The following is a 21,825-nucleotide window of genomic DNA, read 5'->3' on the forward strand; positions in this document are numbered from 1 at the left end:
GTGATTTTCCTACGTGTTGTAAATCCTGCCTCTATGATGTTAATGAGGCAGGATTAGAGGCAGTTATGTTAATGAGTCAGGACTCAATCTACAAGATTAGGTTGTGTTTTGAGTCAATCTCTTTGGAGATATAAAAGAGAAAAGTGATCAGAGAGACAGGGGGACCTTATACCACCTAGCAAGCAGCACCGGAACTGGGGTTCCTGCTGAGAAGCTCCTAGACCAGGGGAAGATTGATGACAAGGACCTTCCCCCAGAACCAAGAGAGAGAGAAAGCTTTCCCCCTGAATTCGGACTTCCAGCCTCCTAAACTGTGAGAGAAAAACTTCCTCTTTGTTAAAGCCATCCACTTGTATTTCTGTTACAGCAGCACTAGATGACTAAGACACAGACTTAAGTAAACTCTTAGAAAAGACGAAAAGGGAAGATTTTCAATATAAAATAACTGTCACACGAAATTGCCTTAATAGGAAAATCAAGCACAATTACAGCAATGCTAGTAATGATATGGTGAAAATAATCAATCACCTTGGCCATTTTTCTCTCCCCCGTTGCTCTTATTTGTCACTGAGTCAATTCTGACTCATGGTGACCTCCTGTGTGCAGAGTTGGATTACTGCATAGGGTTTTCAAGGTTATGACCTTTAGAAGGCAGATTGCCAGGTCTGTCTTTTGAGGTACCTCTGGGTGTGGTTTGAACCGCCAACCTCTTAACCATCTGTGCCACCCATGTTTATATATCATTTACTAACGTGGATCACTTTTATTTGTAAGCTTCTTATTTTGTGCTTATATTTAAACATCTTTTAAGCCTCTTGAAGTCTAGAGTCAACATGAATATCCAGAGAGCCTTGCACAGTTAATCAACTTGAATCGAATTATCAGAAGATTGTAATAGCAAGGAGAGGATATAATGATGAATGGCATAGTATATCATTCTTAAGAATTTATTGAAAATCCAGCAAAGATACAGATATATCACCAGCACGCTGGTAAGAGAAAATGCCTGCCTAGAGATAAATCTGTTCATAGCCTGGAGTCTCATCTTTTTAAAGAGGTTAGGTGATAGAGGAAGAGGGGTTCTTATATACAGTGCCTATGTATGTTCTGGAAAGACCTCCCATTCTGCAAAACTGCACTAAAAATTACAGGACTTATGAGAAAGATAGGGCTAGAGCACACTGCTCAACACCTATGAAAATTCGTAACCACAGCACTAACAAAAACATTAACAATCTTATTAAAATTATTGGCACAGTTAACTTTCCAGTGGTATGTGCACTTAGCATCACAGCCAGTCATTCCTTTGCTGGTTAAACCTCAGGGCCCCTGCTTCTTCCTGCAAGATATAGGTCCAGGAGGGCATTTGTTTCTAACACAGGCCATTTTTGTCAAAGTTGAAAACTGATCCACAGTGAGGCCAAGATTATTAATCTATTGATTTCATAGAGGGAGAAATGTCTTTGCAGCTTCTTTATTTATGCTTGAAGCATCCCAGACACTGCTTGGATGAAAGAAAATTCTTCTATAGATTTTCAGCTGTTTTCCAATGGTCTTTTATATTTTGTTAAGGCTGACTCTTTAAATGTGACAAGGTTTGACTTTGTTTCAAAACACTTATAGCACTGGGGAAAATCTGCTGGAATCAATATGACTTCTGGGTTAGACCAACATCATTTTGAAATGCATGTGAGGTAATTATGTCAAAGAAACACGTTTAGCAGAACAGACAGATTGGTAAGTGGCTAACCTGGGTATTGTTATATGTGAGCCTGAGTTTACAGTAGGAATAGTTGTAGTAGTAGTGACAATAAAAAAAAAAAAAACCAAACCCATTGCCGTTGAGTAGAACTGCCCCACAGGGTTTCCGAGGAGTAGTGACAATTGCTAGCAACATTTCAGGCTTACTTTTTTTTTTATGTGCAAGGCGTTATACTGAAACACTATATTGTTTTTTTATGTGCAAGGCGTTATACTGAAACACTATATATATGAATTATATCATTGATTTTTCACACAGACTCTGCTTAGCAGATAAAGAAGTTGATACCTAATAAGATTAAATAACATGTCCAAGGTTACAAAGCCAGTAAGTGGTGAAGGTAGGATTTGAACCTAGATTTTCACACAGACTCTGCTTAGCAGATAAAGAAGTTGATACCTAATAAGATTAAGTAACATGTCCAAGGTTACAAAGCCAGTAAGTGGTGAAGGTAGGATTTGAACCTAGATATTTTGAACTGTATGGCCTCAGTTTATAATAACCACAAAGAATACCTTTCATCATGAAAGTAAGAAATAATTTTATAATGGTAAATGACAATGTAGCCCAATGTTTTTCCAATTGGTACATGTCAACATGACAGCTGATATGATATATGTACCTAGAAAACCACTAAGCATTGTAGAATACTGATTATTTTTCCAGACTTAAGCTCTGTGGCTAGGATGTGAGGGAAATCTTTGTACATGGCCAGAGAAGAATTCCAGAACTGTGATACCTCCTTTCAGTTCTTTCCAGCTGGGTCAGAGGCTGGCTGTGATGACTCAGGCTATGAGAGGGCCTTGGAATGGACACACAAGCATACTTCTGAATTTCACACAGGACATCTGACTTTATGAGGGTTGGGGGAAAGATAATGCTCAACCAGAGCTAGGACTTCAGGCACAGATGCCAACAAAATAACTTTTGGTGGACTTCCCTTCAAGGATGATGCAGGACTGGGCAGTGTTTCATTCTGTTGTATACGGGGTCACTATGAATCAGAACTGACTCGATGGCACCTAACAAGAACAACTACTCCTCAATTTACTTCATTTAAATTCTGTTTAACAAAGGTCCATTGAGCCCTTACTATGTGTCTGGAATTAACTACATCAGGTATTGGGGTTCCAAAAACGAATACTCCGTCAGGAGCTCATGGGCCCGTGGAGCTAACTACAGGCATTTCATCAAGCACACTTTGTGCCAGGTACTCCTCTGGGCACTTACATGTATTAACTCATTTAAGTCTCGTAATAACCCCAGGATGTAAGGAATACATTTTCCCCATTTTAGATGGGAAAACTGAAATGCAGCGAGGAAAACAAACTCGCCTAAGATCACAAAGCAAGTGGTAGAGCTAGGATTTGAACCCAGGCAGTTGGAGTCTAAGGCCTGCACTCTTACCTTCCTCCCTTCTGCTTGTCTAGCAGAAGAAGACAGATTAAAAACATGATAATGTGCGGTGACAAGAGAAGTTATAGACATGGATAAGGTGGAATACTGGTAGAGGAGAAGGTGATTAATTCTGCCGGATGGCAGAGGGATCAGCATGGGCAAAGGCATGGGCTGTGAGACAGCCACCATGCTTGCAGTTTTGCTGTTGCTGAAACAGAAAGTAAACCAGGTAGGGGCAGCAGGAAATGAGTGCACAGCAGAAGAAGAGGTTGGACTGAGGGAGAACCTCTGTGGCCATACCAAGGACTTTGTATTTTAGGTGGGAAACATTGAAACAGGCTCTAACCAGGGGAGAGTGACATAACCCAACGCGCATTTTAGAATCTAGATGCAGTGTGGAAGATGGAATGATGCGGGTGTGGGAGGGTGGGCAAAACCTACAACTAGGGACTGCATTTAAGAGACTGTAACAATAGGGGCCTTGGTGGTTCAATGGTAGAATTCTTGCCTTCCACGCAGTAGACCGGGGTTCAATACCTGGCCAGTGTACCTCATGCGCAGCCACCATCTGTCAGTGGAGGCTTGTGTGTTGCTATAGCAAACAGGTCTGAACAATGCTTCCAGACTAAGGCAGACTAGGAAGAAAGGCCTGGTGACCTACTTTCAAAAATCAACCAATGAAAAAACTCTATGGATTGCAATGGTCTGATCCTCAACCTATCATGGGGATGGTGCAGGACTGGGCAGTGTTTCATTCTGCATGAGGTCACCATGAGTCAGGGGCTGACAATGGCAGCTAACAACAACAAAAACAACAAAAGTCCCAGCAAGAAACCCAAGGACACAGTGATGGGGAAAGAAGAGTGGAGTAGAGAATTTTTCTGAGGTCAAGTTAATAGAACTTGGTGAGATTCAGGAGTGGGGGAAGGAATGCGAGTAGACTTAGGAAGGAGGAGGTTTCTCCATTAAGAGTAAAGCTCAATTCTTATGAAAAGTTCTCACTATGTGGTTTCAATCAGCTACAGACCCTTGCCTTGGAACCTAGACTTCTAAAGGGGCAGTGGTTTTTAGATGGGTGGTACCCAATTGTGGTAAATATGTAAGTCCTGGTATCATTATTTTTACCTTTCCTCATGGATCATGTTGAAAGCCCCCACTGAAGAAAACAGCAATGCTTTATAATATATTGTAATATATCATACACAGTCCCAGAGCAACTCTGCCTGTTAGCTTAGCATGCCGACCACCTGGTGTTCCTGCACCGTAATAACAACCATTCATCTCGTTTAACCTTATTTGTTTAAGTGACAAAGATGGATAAATTACCTGACTCCTAAAGTTGGTTGAGAAAACCAAGAACCAAAAAGCAAAAAAAAAAAGAAAAAGTCACATACTCATGCTTACAACTTCCCGTCTCTTAGCCGGTTGAAACTTGCCTTTCTGCTTTATTCCAGCCACCAAATGGGAAGCTCTTGGTCTCTACTCAGCCTGGGGATGTTCAGGAGCAAATCCCACTCAGCTAAGGGTGAGGCCACAGCTGCAAGAATGACTCACGCTGGATCCAGAAATGAAACAAACCATCTCAGAAATGTGGTGGTACTGGGAGGAGGTGCGTGTGGAGGGGCCGAGGCCTTTTCTAAGAAGTTGGTTAGTGAAACAATTCTGGTGGGAAACACTAAAAAGAAAAGAAAAGAAAAGAAAAAAAAAAAGTCCACTTACTGATACAAGAAATCAGATCATTAAATCTTTCCTTAGGAAAGAGGGGGTTTTCCAGCCCACGGAAATAGAGCTTCAGAACGCCAGCAACTGAGTTAATATCGTGGTTACTCTGGTCATCAGCCAAAGGGTTTTCACCTAAAAAAAGAAAAAAAAAATTAGCCGTATGCACAGAGCTTCTCTTCTTTCTCTGAACAAAAATACGTTTCTATGCACACGCACATTTCTTTATTTACATGTATCTTTTGGTTACCCTTTATGAAAGATTATATGGTACTGAAATTAAAATAATTGGTTTAGATATCCCACCCCATGATTAACCTAAAAATAGTTGGTTAAAATAAAACTTCTTTTAAACTGTGATACCAAATAATCCCTTACAAGTTACCCAAATCTTAAAATAAAATACTGTGGGATTTAAAATTTTACCCAGCTTTTTTTTAAAAGCTAAAATCTGTAATCTTAGTTTGACAGGCACTCAAATACTACACTCTCAGTGTTTCTTATCATGGTGAGTAAAAGACACAATACAGGTCGCTCTGCCTATGCCATTTGGGTCATCAAAATTTATCAGAAATTATTAAAGTCTTCACCTAAATCTGAAAACATGCAATTAAAATAAATAAACAGGTGTTTCCCAAAGTGGCACGGTTGATGCTTATACCACATTTGAAAGCTTGTCTTGAGCAGCAGAAGATTTTGAAATCAGATAGAGGAATTTGAAAATGTACTCTTAATGGTACCAAGGAATCTGTATTAAATATTTAAAAATATTATTGCAAACATAAAATTACTTTTTTTTTTTAAATGGTAAACAGTAAAATATTAGGTGACAAAGTTGGCTAGCCACATCCCTGAATATTAAACTGAGATAAAATCTTTAAGAAGTTTAATATAATAAACCAAAAACAAACAAACAAACAAAAAACAAACGCACTGCCACCGAGGCGATTCCGACTCATAGCAACCCTATAGGACACAGTAGAACTGCCCCACAGAGTTTCCAAGGAGCGCCTGGCGGATTTCAACTGCCGACCTGTTGGTTAGCAGCCATAGCACTTAACCACTAAAACCAAAAAAACCAAACCTGCTGCCGTCGAGTCGATTCCGACTCATAGGACCCTACAGGACAGAGTAGAACTGCCCAATAGAGTTTCCAAGGAGCGCCTGGCAGATTTGAACTGGCAACCTCTTGGTTAGCAGCCGTAGGACTTAACCACTACGCCACCTTAAATCAAACGCCCTTTTTTATTCACAGGTCTGCTCTTCCCCCCTCAAGTTCACAATTGTACATGTTAATTTTAACCTAATTGTTGCTTCTTGAGGTAGTGGTTTATGTTCAGGGACTCGCGGTCCCCTCTTTGCTGCTCGCAGGGGAATCCCTGAACATGAATTAGCTAAAATATTCTTTCACCCACTGTGAGAAAACCTTACCCAAACAGGTCACAAACAAATAACAAATACCAGGGGAATTTCCAAAGGAAATAATGGAGCATTCTGTCTGTGGTGGCTGGCACAGGAACCTGATGCTTTACCACATTTCAACTCAACCTGAATAAGGTCAGTCTAAGTGACTCGGCACACTTAGCTGCAGACAGTTAGGGGATATCTGCACATCACAGCGGTCAGAGAATTTGGAACAAGAGAAAACAACCTGGCCCTAAGTTTAACTCTTTAACCTATGCTCCAACTTTGAAGGGCTCTATGCCAAGTCTGGACCAGGGGAAATGGGATGGAGAGAGAGGGTGTCTCTGTCTTCCCATGAATGTTTCCCACCTGCCTTCTCTGGTTGGCCTTCAAGCAGAGGAAAGAAGGTACAGATGTATCCAGAAGTAGATACAATACAAATCATTGTAACCGCAGAACATTAATAACTAACAGCCACCATGAAATAGTTAGACATTTTCACAGATTATATCTAATCCTCATAATAATCCTGCAACACTGCAGATGAGAAAGCCAAGGCCAAAGTAAGAGTTGTATAACTTGACTCAAATCACACAGTTAGTATATAGAAGAGTCTAATTTGATTCTAGGTCTGTCTGACCCAAAAGGCTATGGTTTTGCTAATCATTATGTGTTAATTAGCAATTTAGGAGGACCACAAACAAAAGTGAAGCACCACCTAAGGTCACAGGGAGAAGTTTGGGGATGGTAATGGCAGGAAGGAAAGAGTTCCTAACAAAGACAGTAAGTAGGTGGGAAGCTGGAATGAGCTGCCTCTCACACACCTATTGTCTGGGCCCAGTGCTGTTCTTGTCACTCAGAATCCTTTCAGGTACCACCTTCGACATCAATGCCAGTCCTATACCAGGATGCAAAGTTTATACACTTTTCTACCCTTGAATAGCACAAATGGTTAATGCACTCAGTTGATAACCAAAAGGAGGTTTGAATCCACCCACAGACACTTTGGAAGAAAGGCCTGTCTGCCTACTTTAGAAAAATCGGCCATTTAATAACAAAATGTATTAAGAAAACATTCTGCATCCCACTTTGGTGAGTGGTGTCTGGGGTCTTAAACACTAACAAAAGGCCATCTAAGAAGCATCAATTGGTCTCAACCCACCTGGAGCAAAGGAGAATGAAGAACACCAAAGACACAAGGTAATTATGAGCCCAAGAGACAGAAAGGGCCACAAAAACCAGAGACTACATCAGCCTGAGACCAAAAGAACTAGATGGTGCCCAGCTACAACCAATGACTGAGCTGACAGGAAACACGACAGAATCCCTGATGGAGCAGGAGAACAGTGTGATGTAGACCTCAAATTCTCATAAAAAGACCAGACTTAATGCTCTGACTGAGACTAGAGGGACCTCAGAAGTCATGGTCCCCAGATCTTCTGTTAGCCCAAGACTGGAACCATTTCCAAAGGCAACTCTGCAGACAAGGATCGGACTGGACTATAAGACAGAAAATGATACTGGTACAGAGTGATCTTCTTGGCTCAAGTAGACACATGACACTAGGTGGGCAGCTCCTGTCTGGAGGTGAGATGAAAGGGCAGAGGGAGACAGGAGCTGGCTGAATGGACACGGGGAACACAGGGTGGAGAGGAGGAGTGTGCTGTCTCATTAGGGGAAGAGGAACTACCAGCACATAGCAAGGTGCGTATAAGTTTTTGTATGAGAGACTGACTTGATTTATAAACTTTCACTTAAAGCACAGTTTAGAAAAAAATGAAAAAGAAAAATCAGCCATTTAAAAAACCCTATGAAGCACACAGCTCTACTATGACATACATGGGGTCGCCATAAGTTGGAGTTGATTCAATGGCAACTGGTTATGGTTTTGGCTTCTTTCTCAGTTATTCTAAATAGATTCTTACTTCAGCGTCCCAAATGAAGTAAATGTAAAAAGAAAGTTCTGAAGATACAGTGTATGAGTACATCACTTCAGTCTAAAGAAAATGATGACTTTTTAACATGATTTGCTTATAGGCATAGACATGCAATTACCTCTCTCGAAGGAATTTTTAATATCATTGACTTCCACCTGGGAACCAGACACTCTGAAAATTCCCTGATGCTGAAGACCTGAAGAAAAGGGAAGCAAAAGAGGTTAAAAAAATCCCATCACATCCTCAAGGTCCCTCTTTCCGTAATAATTAAATGTTAAATCAAAAGACACATCTACTTAAATATTCCTAGTGATTGTTTTTTAAAAGAATCCTGTAGTTTATGGCTTACCATAGAGATTGATGAACCGGATACAGCTTTCCACAATGAGGGGGATAACCTGTCCTGAGTCCTGGGTAAAGAGATGGAAACCAGTCAGTCTCAAAGGAGAGATATAAATCATATATAAAAATAAAGCTCACAGTTTAACAGTAAGAGTGATTTTCATCCCTGTAGACGACCGCTTCCAACTCTATTCCCTCTAAAATCTTCCACAAGGCCAAAAAAAAGGTGAAAATTTATATTTTACCAAGGCATGTTTCAGTTCTGGAGCAAACCAAATTAAATATATTTAAGGCAATCTTGTTTCAAGTAACTCTGGTATATTTAGAGAGGTCAAAAGCAAATTCATCTCTTTTATTTATATTTAGGCTCATACGCTAAAGTGAATAAATGAATCACTCACTTTTTAAAAGATTCTTCATACAAGTAATCAATCTTTGATGGACCTAAAAAGAACTCTCTGTATTATAACCATAACATGTTAGGACTGACTGGTTGTACTAGTTACCTAAGACAAACTCTCAGCCACGCAGGGATCCTTTCTCTGACGTTCCTGGGAGCATGCCTTGTACCGGACAGTTATCAAAAGGCTCCCATGTTTACAGATCCATGATACCAGAATTACTTAGGAGGTACTTATAACATGCCATGTATTTATTTAGTCTTGCATCAGAACTTACTCATCCTTATGGGCTTTTCATTGTTTTTTTTTTCTTTTATGTTTTAAGAATTAAGCACAAAATTGCACAAATGCATATCTCATTTGATCCTGTTTTCTCAGGAAGGGACAATTTTTTGGCCTTGTTTCCCCACATCTTGTCATACAGTCCCCGCACGCTCCTGAACAAATGTGAATTCTAAAAATGCTTTAAAATGTGTGTAAGATGACAAATGAGATGAAGGAGCTGCTGAGGTCACAAGTTAAATACGCATCAGTGTCATGCACTCCATGTAGTTAAAAAAGGTTACTGACTGTGAAGTTATTTTTCATGTACTTGTAAGTCTCTGCTCTTTCAGGAATTAGTTCTTTAAAAGAAACCTCGGAGTTCAGAAATGATTAGCTGACATTGGGTCCTGATTACAGCAGGAATTTTATTCTGAAACACAATAAGCTGGTTGTCTTAATATATTAGAACAATTCAGTATCCAGAAACCTTTCCAATTAAGCAGCGGGGGAAGGATTGGGAATAATATGGTGGTTCAGCAATTTAAACTCTTCACTCTTCCTAGAAGAGATAATACCTTTCTGAGGAACAGTTTTATTTTAGGGTTTAAGACAATCTAATCAGTGTATAAACAACTAATGGTTCAGTTTACTTTTGGAGTCCATATTAAGTTTATGTAACTAGTTCATTTGTTTTAGGGGTGTAACTTTTATTAATTTCTTAAAGAAGTGCCTTAAGAATATAAACACTTTTTAGTGTGTGCTTGTTGGCTCACGAACAGACGTAATTACAACAAAACTTACTGCACATGTGAGATTGTTCTTTAAGATTCAAGTAACCTTTAGGGGGAGTAACCTTTATATGAACAGTTCATACAACACTGTAATCTAAAAGAGCAACAAATATTTAAATATAAGTGGAAAAAAAGGGAGAATATTAGTTCACACCTCTGCCGAAGCTAGTATTAAAACAAAAAGAAAAACAAAGAATAAAAGGGTCTTAAAAGGAAAATGTTTGCACTAAGAAAGTTCTAAACAAAAATGTCTTATGTTTTCATGTTATCGAAAAAATATTTTTATACTTGCTTTATAGGTAACTGCTTATCTTTCAGCTGTTATCGGTACTGCATTCAGACACAATGAATTTTGTAGTCAAAGTAATGACAGCATGTGTCTATGCATGTGCACATGCGTGTGCATGTGTGTGTTTTAATTTAATTTCATGGATGCCAGATGCTTTGATAGAAAATAGTTTGCAAGGCATGAAACAATGGGCTGCATTCTATCTACCATTCAAACAAATCTCTTTGTGTCTCAGTTTCCCCAGGGGAAAGAGGAAAAATGGTTTTATTCTTGCTGCCTCATAGAGACACAATAAAAAAACAAAAAACATAGAGACACAATAGAGACCTCAAATAGTCAAGCACTTTTCAGAAGTGTGGAGACCTCTGCATCCTGTCTATCATGTTATTACTAATTATTCGTTCATGTGGCATCTTGGGATGGTGAAAACTCACATAAGTGAATTTTCCAGGATAACTGGTTTATTCCTTCTTTAGTACCTAAATTTGGTTTCCTTTAACTGTTCTTAAAGAAAAATCTTCCAAAAAAGAAAAAAAGTGCTTTCCTATCCTCCTAAGTGGTCATTCTCGTACTGTATTATCAAATATAATGGAATCATCTATTTGCTTCTTTGAGCTTCTCTATATTCTCTTTCTCTGCCAGGCTATCAGCTGCACATCTTGCTGCTTATGTTTTATCGTTCCCCTTTATCTAATTTGCCCTTGCTTCTAAGCTATGGCTGGGAAACAAGATAATCAAATTTGACAATAATTTTATATTAAATTACAGCCAATAAGGCTCTGAGGGCTTTAAGGCTTAAGGCAGTGGATTTGTGATTTTGAGTTAGGTTGTTCAGTGGCTTTTTCACTTAATTCCAGGATTAAGACTCATTTCTAAGGCTGCCAGAGTTTTTACCTTTCTACGCATATATGTATCTATCTGTGCGCACACGCGAAGGCATGCGTACACACACAGAGAGATTTTTTAACCATGAGTGCACATATTCAATGAACAGACAGGTTTTTAAAGATAGTAAGATAACTAACATATCATTAAGGCAGGTTACTGATGATATGGTTTCTCACATAAATTTAGTCTTCGTAAACATTGCAGCCCATGCCATATAATTTGTTAGCCATGAAAGAGAATGAAAGCCCCTCTTCTTTTTTGTGTAATTTACACTAGTGTCCATGATCCAGTAATAAATGTGCATACAGTATTTAACACTGACTTTCCTTAATAGAAGCCATTCACTCAAATTTGGTACATTTGCAAAATACATCATGTAAAACCTAAGAGTTTGATTTACCTGTTAAAAACTTAAGTCAGTGTTTGATTTCTACAGTTCCTTTCTGAGTAAAGCCTATTTATAAACCTGTTTAATTTCCAATTGCAAACATTTTTCTTTTAAAGACCTTAAAAAAAATCTAATGAAAGCCAAGCATGGTTTTGAATGGAAAATGATACTAAGAGTGAAAGCCACTGTGCCCTCACTTCCCTGTAGCACTATACCTGGTGTCTCGTGTGCGAGTTTCTTCTTCCTCGGCTAGAAGCATTATCAGAAATACAGGATGAAAAAGAAGACAGAGAGTAAAGCACAGATACAAGATACAGACTGCAGGGTCTCACAATTTATCCAATATAATGAATTCCTCAAGTCATGGGAAATCGAAATTTTCGCTATGCTTCAGAGGTAGCCTAGAAAATGCACTTTGAAAAATGTATTTTTTGTGCCATCTCTTTTGCACCACTAAAAACAAAACATTTTTATCAGGTTGTTCTTTGGCTTTTTGTACAAATTATGCTTTTTCTTTCTTCTTCTTTTTTTTTAAATAAAGAAGGGCTTTCTCTTCCCAGGATAATAGCACCCACTTTTATTCCATCTTCTGAAGGCACTCAACCCAAATTTTCTTTCCTTTTTGACTTCAGGAAATATTATATTGATTTTCTGGGAAAGCAAAGAGCCCCAGGACAGACTTGGACATAATGACCTGCCTCTTTTTATGAGAGGCTAGGACCATTATAGTAAGAAGCATGGAGATCAGCCACCCAGATGGCTGGTGCCAGTACCTTGACGAATGTTTCCAAATCCCCATTAAACAACTTAGCATTATACTGTGAGCGGGGCCTGGACTTCCTGTGTTTCTGGGGCTTAGGGGGAACATTTGGAGGCCTAAGGGAAGGGAATATAATTACTGAGCATGACAGAAACCAAACATTACATGAAACACCCATAAATAGGTCACATCGAAATTACAAAACTAGGGCATTCTTGGATTCCTTCCCCACCCCCACCTTTCATTGGAAACAGTCCCTCCCCTTTCCCATGTATTTACCTTTATTTATCAAAAAACACAGTAACCATTCATTCAGACTACTGTTTTCCTCTATGTCATAGCTGGCATTTGTCTGCTGGTTTGTTTAAAAATCATAAGCATTACCAAATGGAATTGTGAGCTATTTAGTCAAAGGCTACAAAGCAAGGCCCATGTTACTTGGTCTACAAGTCATACAGTAAGACTCCACAGCTCTTAAAAAAAAGGGCTCTGAAAGAGCCCAATATAAGAATTTAAATATAATACTTTTAGTTCCAACATAATTCTTCAGTGCAAATAGTACTGCATCTGTTCAATACCCCTCAGGTATTAATGAGATTTTATCTTATGCAAAAGGAACTATTAATGGGCCGCAAGTGAAAATATAGTTTCGATGTTCTTTCTGAGGAGGGCACAGGCTCACAGGAGTTATTATTTTCTTAAAATAAACTGTCCCACTGCCTAAATATTTGTAGAACATTAAGATGCACATATTTATTCCATTCTGGATCCTCTCCAGCTCCAGTCTGTCTGTGTGCTTTGGTGGACCAAGCCAGTCCTTCTAATGTAAGTACACCCAGCGCACCATGTACCATACTTAGAAACCTTGCATCATCTTGCACTGTAATTGGAGAGAGGGGACCTCTTCTGCCTGCCTCCATTAGAAGAATGGAGGGCCAGGATTACCTGATTGAACTTTTACTGCTGTGCTGAGCGGACTACATTCTCTGGACTCTCCAGTTTAAACGGCCTTTTAATTGCAAGGCTTACATGAGGATATGCATCACATTTGGAAATTAGGTAAAGGCCTTCATTAAGCTGCAAACTCTCTAGGAAGATTTACCTTTTTGGTTCCTTAAAGTTCAGAAAGGCCAGTTGAGAAGCAAAATCCCAAGAATTTATGTGGAAACCTAACTAGTTTCAGAAGATATTACCACCAAAACCAAGAGAGAAAGCGGAAGAAATCTGCTGCTACAACCTTCCATAGTCAAATTCTAAGACTCTCCCAGTAGGTGGGTGCATATAACTAACAGGGTGTACAGCAGCAGCAACTAAAGCCCCATAGGGCTGGAGAGGTTAAAAGGAGCCTTGGGAAGTGTCTAGAAGCACTTCTACCAGATAGAATGTCATGTCCCGGCACAGCAATAACATTATTTAAAAAAAAACAAAAAACAAAGAAGAAGAACAACAAAAAACCAAACATCTTAGAAACTTGCAAGCGGCCATCTAAAATACATCTATTGGTCTCTACCAGGCCGGAACAAAAGAAACAGAAGGAAATCAAAAACTCAGAGAGGGAAGTCTACAGGAGTAATAGTTTACACGAACCATGGCCTCATCTACCCTGAGACCAGAAGAACTAGATGGTACCTGGATACTACTACTGACCGTTCTGATCAGGGCCAAAATAGATGGGTCCTGATAGAACAGGAGAAAAATGTGGATCAGAACTCATATTCTTAAAAATTCCAGACTTACTGGACTAGTTGAGACTAGAAGACTCCCTGAGATTATTGCCCTGAGATATTCTTTAAACCTCAAACTGAAATTATCCCCTGAGGTCACCTTTTAGCCATATAACAGATTGGCTCATAAAATTTGGATTATCACCTGTGAGTAATGAGTTTCTTTAAAAAATCATCTATATGAGAACAAATGGTCAAAAATTACTCTAAAGCAAAGATGAGAAGGTAAGGGAGCGAGGGAACTAGAGTACTGGAAATGGTACAACCAGAATGGGATGAATGAGAATGATGACACATTGTGAAATATGTAACCAATATCACTGAATAATTTCTGTAGAAATTGTTAAATGGGAACCTAATTTGCTGTGTAAACTTTCACTTGAAACACAATGAAATATTAGAAAAACAAAAACTCCAAAAGTCCATTGCTATAAAGTTGATTCTGACTCATGGTGATGCCATGTGTTACAGGGTAGAACTGCTCTATAGGATTTTCTTGGCTGTAATCCCTACAGAAGCAGATTGCCAGACCTTTCTCCCATGGTGCCACTAGGTAGATCCGAACCACCAACCTTTAGGTTAGCAGCTGATTGCAAATTGTTTGTCCCACACAGGGACCTGGAGCAACATGATAAAAAAAAAAACTTTTTTTTTTTAATAGAACCCTGAAAATCAAATTGTCCATTTCTGCAACAGACATACCACTGTTCTAAATGCCTCTAACCTCTAAGAAAACGCAACTTCAAATGTACAAAGTCTTGCTATGTCAATTAAAATAATTTCTGGCTGCTGTAAAATAGAGACACAGAAAAACAAAAGCTGCCACAAACTTTTCCCAACCCAAACCAGAATCTGCTTCCAAAAGAAAATTTCTTTCTCAGCAGTAGTTTCAAAATCCTTCCATGAATAGAAAAGGGGGGGGGAGGGGGAAAGGAGAAGGGCAATATGGTTTTGTAGAAGTTAAAAGTTAAATTTTTTAAGTGAACCAAAAAGGAATAGAGAGCTAAAACCCTAAGGGTATTTAGCATAGCTCTAATTTTTATATAACATAACAGAATGCATAAGCAGGAAACAACTGACTATACTTCCTACTTGCTAACTCAATAGACAGGCACGTAATATTGCTTGTTCATTTAATTATCAAATCAAAAGTCTTGTCAGACTATTTCTAGAAACTTAAAGTGCTTTGGCTAAATGAACCAAGACCCAGTCACCTTAGGTCCTCATTACTGAATCTGCTTATTAAATAGCTTTACAATTCCAGTGGGAAACTCTGAGCTGTGCCAGAACAAATCTGGTTTCATGAGAACCCCAAATATTTTATGATGCTACGCACTGTCAACTCAAAACTAACTTCCATGTACATTAACAAAATATGTTCATTCTTGCAGCACTTAAATGACGGCTTCTTGTCAAAGAAAAAAGAGTTACTATAAAATATTTTCCTACCTTGTAGTCATATATTCAGCTCTATGACCTGTAGATACAAAATTAAAATAAATAAGCTGATGGAGTCAGTGGAATGCATTTAATAAACTTTTACTTTCTCTGTCCCTTATCTTAAGATGCTAAGTTAATAATAACTTACACATTTTATGGTAGAAAGCATAAGTTAGCATATAAAGGTAAACAAATAATTCAAAGCAAATATTTTATAAAATCTATGGATAAAATTTAACAAATTCTACAGATGGGAGAAATATATATCGCTTGGCAATTTGAGGCAGGGAGTTTTTTGTTCTGGTTTGTTTTAAATAAGAAATAGTTGCTTGATCTTAGTTGTTAGTTCAGAGATGAAATACAAATAAAACACATCCAAAATCCTACTGTTAGTTACTAATACTTGGGGGTAAAAGTAGGGGGTCAAATAGGGTTTAGAGAACTCCATTTCCTTTAGATTAAATTGGTGTTCTTTCTGTAATACGAAATTGAGGGGCTGGGAGAGAAACTGCATTCTATAATTAGAAATGACATTTTCCTGATATTAAAGTACAAGGACATTAAATTATGCTACATTCCACCAACTGTAAGGTAAAAGCCTTTCATAGGCTTCTCTGTCATTTACAAGTGCTTCTTATACATTCGCGCTTCTTGACTGGGTTTAAATAATAGGTCCGTATTTTTGTAGTGCTCCCACAATCTGAGTTAATTTCAAAGGTGAATGTCTGTGGTTGCTGCCTGCCCTTTCTTACATTTAGGGTGGAGCTGTGGAAAGGCATGTGGGAGAGGTGAACCATTCAGTTGGTCTGTTTGACTGCAGAACGATGATACAGTTCTGAAATGGCTTGAAAATATAGCTGGCAGAGGAGGGTTATGTTGCAGCACAAACAGGGCAGGCCAGTCCATCATACTATAATGCAGTGATTCAGACTTGTAGGGTAAGGCTATTACAATAGTGGAGGAAGCTGGCTTGTTGTGGATGCAGAATGAACACTTCCAGGCTACAACACAGCTTTTTATTATATCATCTGCTCTTGATTAACAAATAAAGTATTTGGTTAATATCTACTTACTAAACGGGGGCAACAGTTAATTTCAGAGAATACCTTGCTCATTACAGATCCAGGCCACTGTTGGTATTTGTAGAATACTTGGCCGTGGGTTTTGGGGAAAGAAGATTCAATTTTTTCCATTTCTATCCAGTTCTACCTATCATCCAACTATAAGTCCATTCCTTTTGCTGGCCTTCTGCTACTCTAGAGAAGATAGAAGGCAAGGTGAACACAGAACTTCAAAATAATTTATAGGTATTCAGAAGTGGGAGAAATCTAAAGTTACCACAAAGGGGAAATGGTAGACAGTGAGCCAAGTGTGGCGGCAGTGCCTTATGGGATATCTAATGGAAGTGTCAATAGAAAGCTGGCTGTACAGGGCTAAAGCTCAAAAAAGAAGACAGGGCTGGAGATAAAGATTTGGGAAGTCACTATCTTTTAGGCTGTGTTGAACTCAGAGGAATTCGCTGAGATCACCCGGTTGAGTCAGTAGAATGAACAAAAGGTCAAGGGCAGAGAAATAATCTGGACTGTATTCTGTTATGTGGTGTACTTTATTAGAATATAAAAGTATGATGCAATATTTATTAGTAACAGCAACAAAAACAGCAGCGAAGTTTAACATTTGTTAGACACTGTTTCAAGCATCTTATATATTAATTCACTTACTTTTCACAACAACCTCATTAGGTAGGTATTATTGTAATCCCCATTTTGCGGAAGAGGAGACCGAGCATACAGAAGGTAAGTGACTTGTGCAAGGTCACACTGCTAGTACATGGTGAGTCTAGCACTAGGGTCCAGGTTTAATTCCAGACCTGAGCTCCCAAGTTCTATACTATACTACCTTTAAGAATGAAAGTCTTTTTTTCCCCTAGCAAATACTTTAGTAGATCTGAGAAAACAGGATCATGGCTTATAATTCCATCTCCACATATGACTAATGCCAAATACAAAAATACTAAGGATGATTTTAATAAATCTCTCTATAAAATTAAACTGAATAACAAGGATTATTTAATCACTTTCCAATAATTCCAACTGCTACTAATGATAATTTTTTTTTAGAAAAGACTTTGTAATTTTGAAATTCTGCTACTTTATTAAAATATCCAAATATTCCGTGTTGTTATTGTTTTAGCTGCCATTGAGTCAGTTCCGACTCGTACCAACTCTACGTACAACAAAATGCCCAGTCCTGTGTCATCTTCACAATCGTGGCTATGTTTGAGGTCATTGTTGCAGCCAATGTGTCAATCAATCTTGTTGACAGTCTTTCTCTTTTTCCACTGATCCCTCTACTTTACCAAGCATAACGTCCTTCTCCAGGGACTGGTCCCTCTTGATACCACGTCCAAAGTACGTGAGACAAAGTCTCACCATCCATGCTTCCAAGGAGAATTCCTGCTGTACTTCTTCCAAGACAGATTTATTCATTCTTCTGGCAGTTCATGGTATATTCAATACTCTTTGCCAACACCGGAAACCCTGGTGGCGTAGTGGTTAAGTGCTATGGCTGCTAACCAAAAGTCTGCAGTTCAAATCCTCCAGGTGCTCCTTGGAAACTCTATGGGGCAGCTCTACTCTGTCCTATAGGGTTGCTATGAGTCGGAAGCAACTCGACGTCAGTGGGTTTGGTTTTGCCAACACCATAATTCAAACGTACCAATTCTTTTTTGGGCTTTCTTATTCACTGTCCAACTTTCACATGCATACAAGGCCATTGAAAATACCCTGGCACAGATCAGACACACCTTAGTCCTCAGGGTGACATCTTTGCTTTTTTACGCTCTAAAGAGGTCTTTTGCAGCAGATTTGCCCAATGCAATACATCATTTGATTTCTTTCCTGCTGTTTCCATGGGCATTGATTGTGGATCCAAGTAAAATAAAATCTTTGACAACTTCAGTAGTTTCTCCATTTATCATAATGTTGCTTTTTGGTACACCTGGGAGGATTTTTGTTTTCTTTATGTTGAGATGTAATCTACATTGGAGGCTGTAGTCTTTGATCTTCATCAGTAAATGCTTCAAATTCTCTTTGCTTTCAGCAAGCAAGATTGTGTCAGCTGCAAGATGCAGGTTGTTAATGAGTCTTCCTCCGATCCAGATGCCATGTTTTTCTTCATATTTTCTCAAATTACTTGCTCAGCATACAGACTGAATAACTATGATGATAGGATACAACCTGATGCACACCTTTCCTGATTTTAAACCATGCAGAATCCCCTTGTTCTGTTCAAACAACTGCCTCTTGGTCTATGCACAGGCTCTGTATGAGCACAATTAAGTGTTCTGGAAATAACATTCTTTGCGATGTTATCCATAATGTTATGATCCACACAGATGAAATGACTTTGCATGTCAAGAAAACACAGGTAAACACCTTTCTGGTATTCTCTGTTTTCAGCCAAGATCCACCTGACACCAGCAATGATTTATCTCTTGTTCCACGTCCTCTTCTGAATCCAGGTGGAATTTCTGGCAGCTCCCTGTTGATGTACTGTTGCGACCATTTTTGAATTATCTTCAGCATAATTTTACTTGCATGTGATATTATGTTATTCAATATTTCCACATGCCATCGGATCACCATTCTTTGGAAGAGGCAGGTATATGGGTCTCTTCTAGCCGGTTCACCAGGTAGCTGTCTTCCAAATTTCTTGGCATAGGTGAGTTAGTGCTTCCAGTGTTGCATCCATTTGTTGGAACATCTCCATTGGTATTCTGTCGATTCCTGAAGCCTTGTTTTCGCCAGTGCCTTCGGTGGAACTTGGACTTCTTCCTTCAGTATCACTGGTTCTTGAGCATATGCTACCTCCTGACATGGTTGAGTGCTGACCAATTCTTTTTGGTACAGTGACTCTGTATATTCCTTCCATCTTCATTTGATACATTCTGTGTTCAACTTTTTGCCCATGTACTCCTTCAATATTGCAACCTGAGGCCTGAATTTATTCTTTAACATTTCCAGCTGAAAGAACTGAAGAAAAAAATTCAAGCCTCAAGTTTTCTAGCTCTAGGTCTTTGCCCATTTCATTATAATACTTTGTCTTCTTGAACCATCCTCTGAAATACTCTGTTCAAGTCTTTTACTTCATCATTTCTTCCTTTTGCTTTAGCTAGAGCAAGTTGCAGAGTCTCTTCTGACATCCATTTTGGTTATTTCTTTTCTGTGTTTTTAATGACCTTTTACTTTCTTCATGTATGATGTCCTTGATGTCATCCCACAACTCATCTGGTCTTCGACTGTTAGTGTTCCATGCATCAAATCTTTTTTGAGATGGTCTCTAAATTCAGGTAGAATATACTCAAGGTCATACTTTGCCTCTTTTGGACTTGTTTTAATTTTCTTCCACTTCTACATGTACTTGCATATGAGTAATTGATAATCTGTTCTGCAGTCAGCCCCTGGCCTTGTTTTGACTGATGATATTGAGGTTCTCCATCGTCTCTTTCCACAGATGTAATCAATTTGATTTCTGTGTATTCCACCTGGTGAGGTCCATGTGCATAGTCACCATTTGTTTTGAAAAAAGGTATTTCCATTGAATAATTTGTTGGTCTTACAAAATTCTATCATCCGATCTTCAGCATTGTTTCTATCACTGAAGCCAAACTGACAGACAAGTGGTAGAAAATACCCCTAGACTTAGAACAAAATCATATTAAAAATGGCTTAAAATTATATTGCCCCATCCATCCATTCATCCATCTGGTTAATAGTAGGAGATAAAAAATTTAAAACCTATAAAAGATACATCTTGAATAATGAACCAAGAACAAGCTTTGCAAGAACTATTATTCACAGCATAGCCACACCACCACATCCATTGTTTTTCAGTTAATAGTCCTGAGTGTGTCTCTACTGATGAATGAGGCTTTATTTTTTAATCAGTATCATCACTAACAGATCAATAACACACAGGCTTAGAAGAATCTGCTTCACAGAGAAATGTGAAAGCTTCCAGTGGTTTGAGGATTAGTTTTCAATCATTTTCTTTGGCAGGCTATTTAATTATTAAAAACAGACAACTCCTTCCCCTCCCATCTCTAGATGCAATTTGGAGGAAAAAATTGACCCAAGAATTAACTTGATCTTGGTACAAACATCTATTTCAGGTTACTTTTTGTAACTGTACTTGAGAATCATTAAGTAAATTATTTTTCACATATAAATGTACTACATCTCCATATTTTAAAAGGGAAAACCCAAATACACTTTGGTGGCCGCTTGAGACTAAAACGCCAGATGAAGTATTTAAAATGTGCACAGTTCCAACTGGACAAAGATACACTGGATTTGCTGCCCTAATGAATGACTGATGAGGATGCCTGGTGTTACTTTCCAGTCCCTTTCTTCCTTAAGCATGCCATTTACTGCAGTGCTTTTCTACGAAACCTAATTATTCACAATTCACTTCTCCTTTGAAAGTATATTTGTACTTCTACTCAAAGACAGACAATGGATTGTGTGAGGATAATCTATTGAATTCCTTTGTCAGAAATCTTATGCCAAGGGCTAGAAATAATATAACATAGAGCTAATCTTCCAGTGTCAGATTTTCTGGGTTTAGCAAAATTGCACTGATATTTTTTTTTTTTAACTCACAATGTTGCACACAAAGAAGCTAATGTGAACATTTAGACTCATTACTAAAAGAGAAAAAGAAAAAAATTTCAGTGCCTCTTTTTTATAGATGTATATCTCATTGACTGCGCTCAATTTAACTTCTCCAATTTAAAAACAAGTATCACAAAAGCACGTAATGGTGTTACTCAAGGATGAAGATGATGATGATGACCTTGGTCTTAACAACTTGTTATGTATTTCTTTCTATTTCAAGAATTACTTTTGAAAAATCTGGAATTCTGAATTTTGACAGTGCCAATTTAAGAGGCCAATCTCATTGCTTTGCAATGTTGTAAATCAAAGGACTTACTGGGCCACTGGTATCCTGCCAAAAAGCGAGCAGTAAGACAGGCCAAACACATGTCTGTAGTTACAGTTTCAGCTGTGTAAGATCAACTGCTAAACCTCTGGGTTAGGCTCTATTTGTTTTCCTATGAAGGCAGTTTTTTGCAGCAGTGAATCTAGAATAATCCAGAGATGCCATTTCTATAGAAAAACTCAGTACTGTCCCCTGACGCACCATTTAATCCTGTACTAACCTTGTCTAGCCAAACCCAGACTTGGATCTCTTCATAAGGGCTCACCATCTGATTACCTCATCACGTGACAGGAACCATTAGCCCTCTCCTCCTTT

General features: G+C 38.6%; 1 protein-coding gene across 2 annotated transcripts in view; it reads right to left on the reverse strand.

Moving 5' to 3' along the window:
• The window catches only part of SRGAP1 (SLIT-ROBO Rho GTPase activating protein 1), a 334,899-nt gene that overhangs the window by 30,197 nt on the left and 282,877 nt on the right, over positions 1 to 21,825 (reverse strand). The window contains exons 11-15 of one of the 2 annotated variants that reach the window (XM_010598491.3): positions 15,517 to 15,544; positions 11,799 to 11,832; positions 8,570 to 8,630; positions 8,339 to 8,416; positions 4,880 to 5,014 (exon numbers count right to left, since the gene is read on the reverse strand). In XM_010598491.3, coding sequence (XP_010596793.1) covers positions 4,880 to 5,014; positions 8,339 to 8,416; positions 8,570 to 8,630; positions 11,799 to 11,832; positions 15,517 to 15,544 — 336 coding nt within the window. Of the gene's footprint in view, positions 1 to 4,879; positions 5,015 to 8,338; positions 8,417 to 8,569; positions 8,631 to 11,798; positions 11,833 to 12,356; positions 12,460 to 15,516; positions 15,545 to 21,825 lie in introns of both variants that reach the window. The other variant, XM_003405175.4, reaches the window with a different exon arrangement.

The sequence above is a fragment of the Loxodonta africana genome, chromosome 4, assembly GCF_030014295.1.
Source record: "Loxodonta africana isolate mLoxAfr1 chromosome 4, mLoxAfr1.hap2, whole genome shotgun sequence".
Classification (NCBI taxonomy): Eukaryota; Metazoa; Chordata; class Mammalia; order Proboscidea; family Elephantidae; genus Loxodonta; species Loxodonta africana.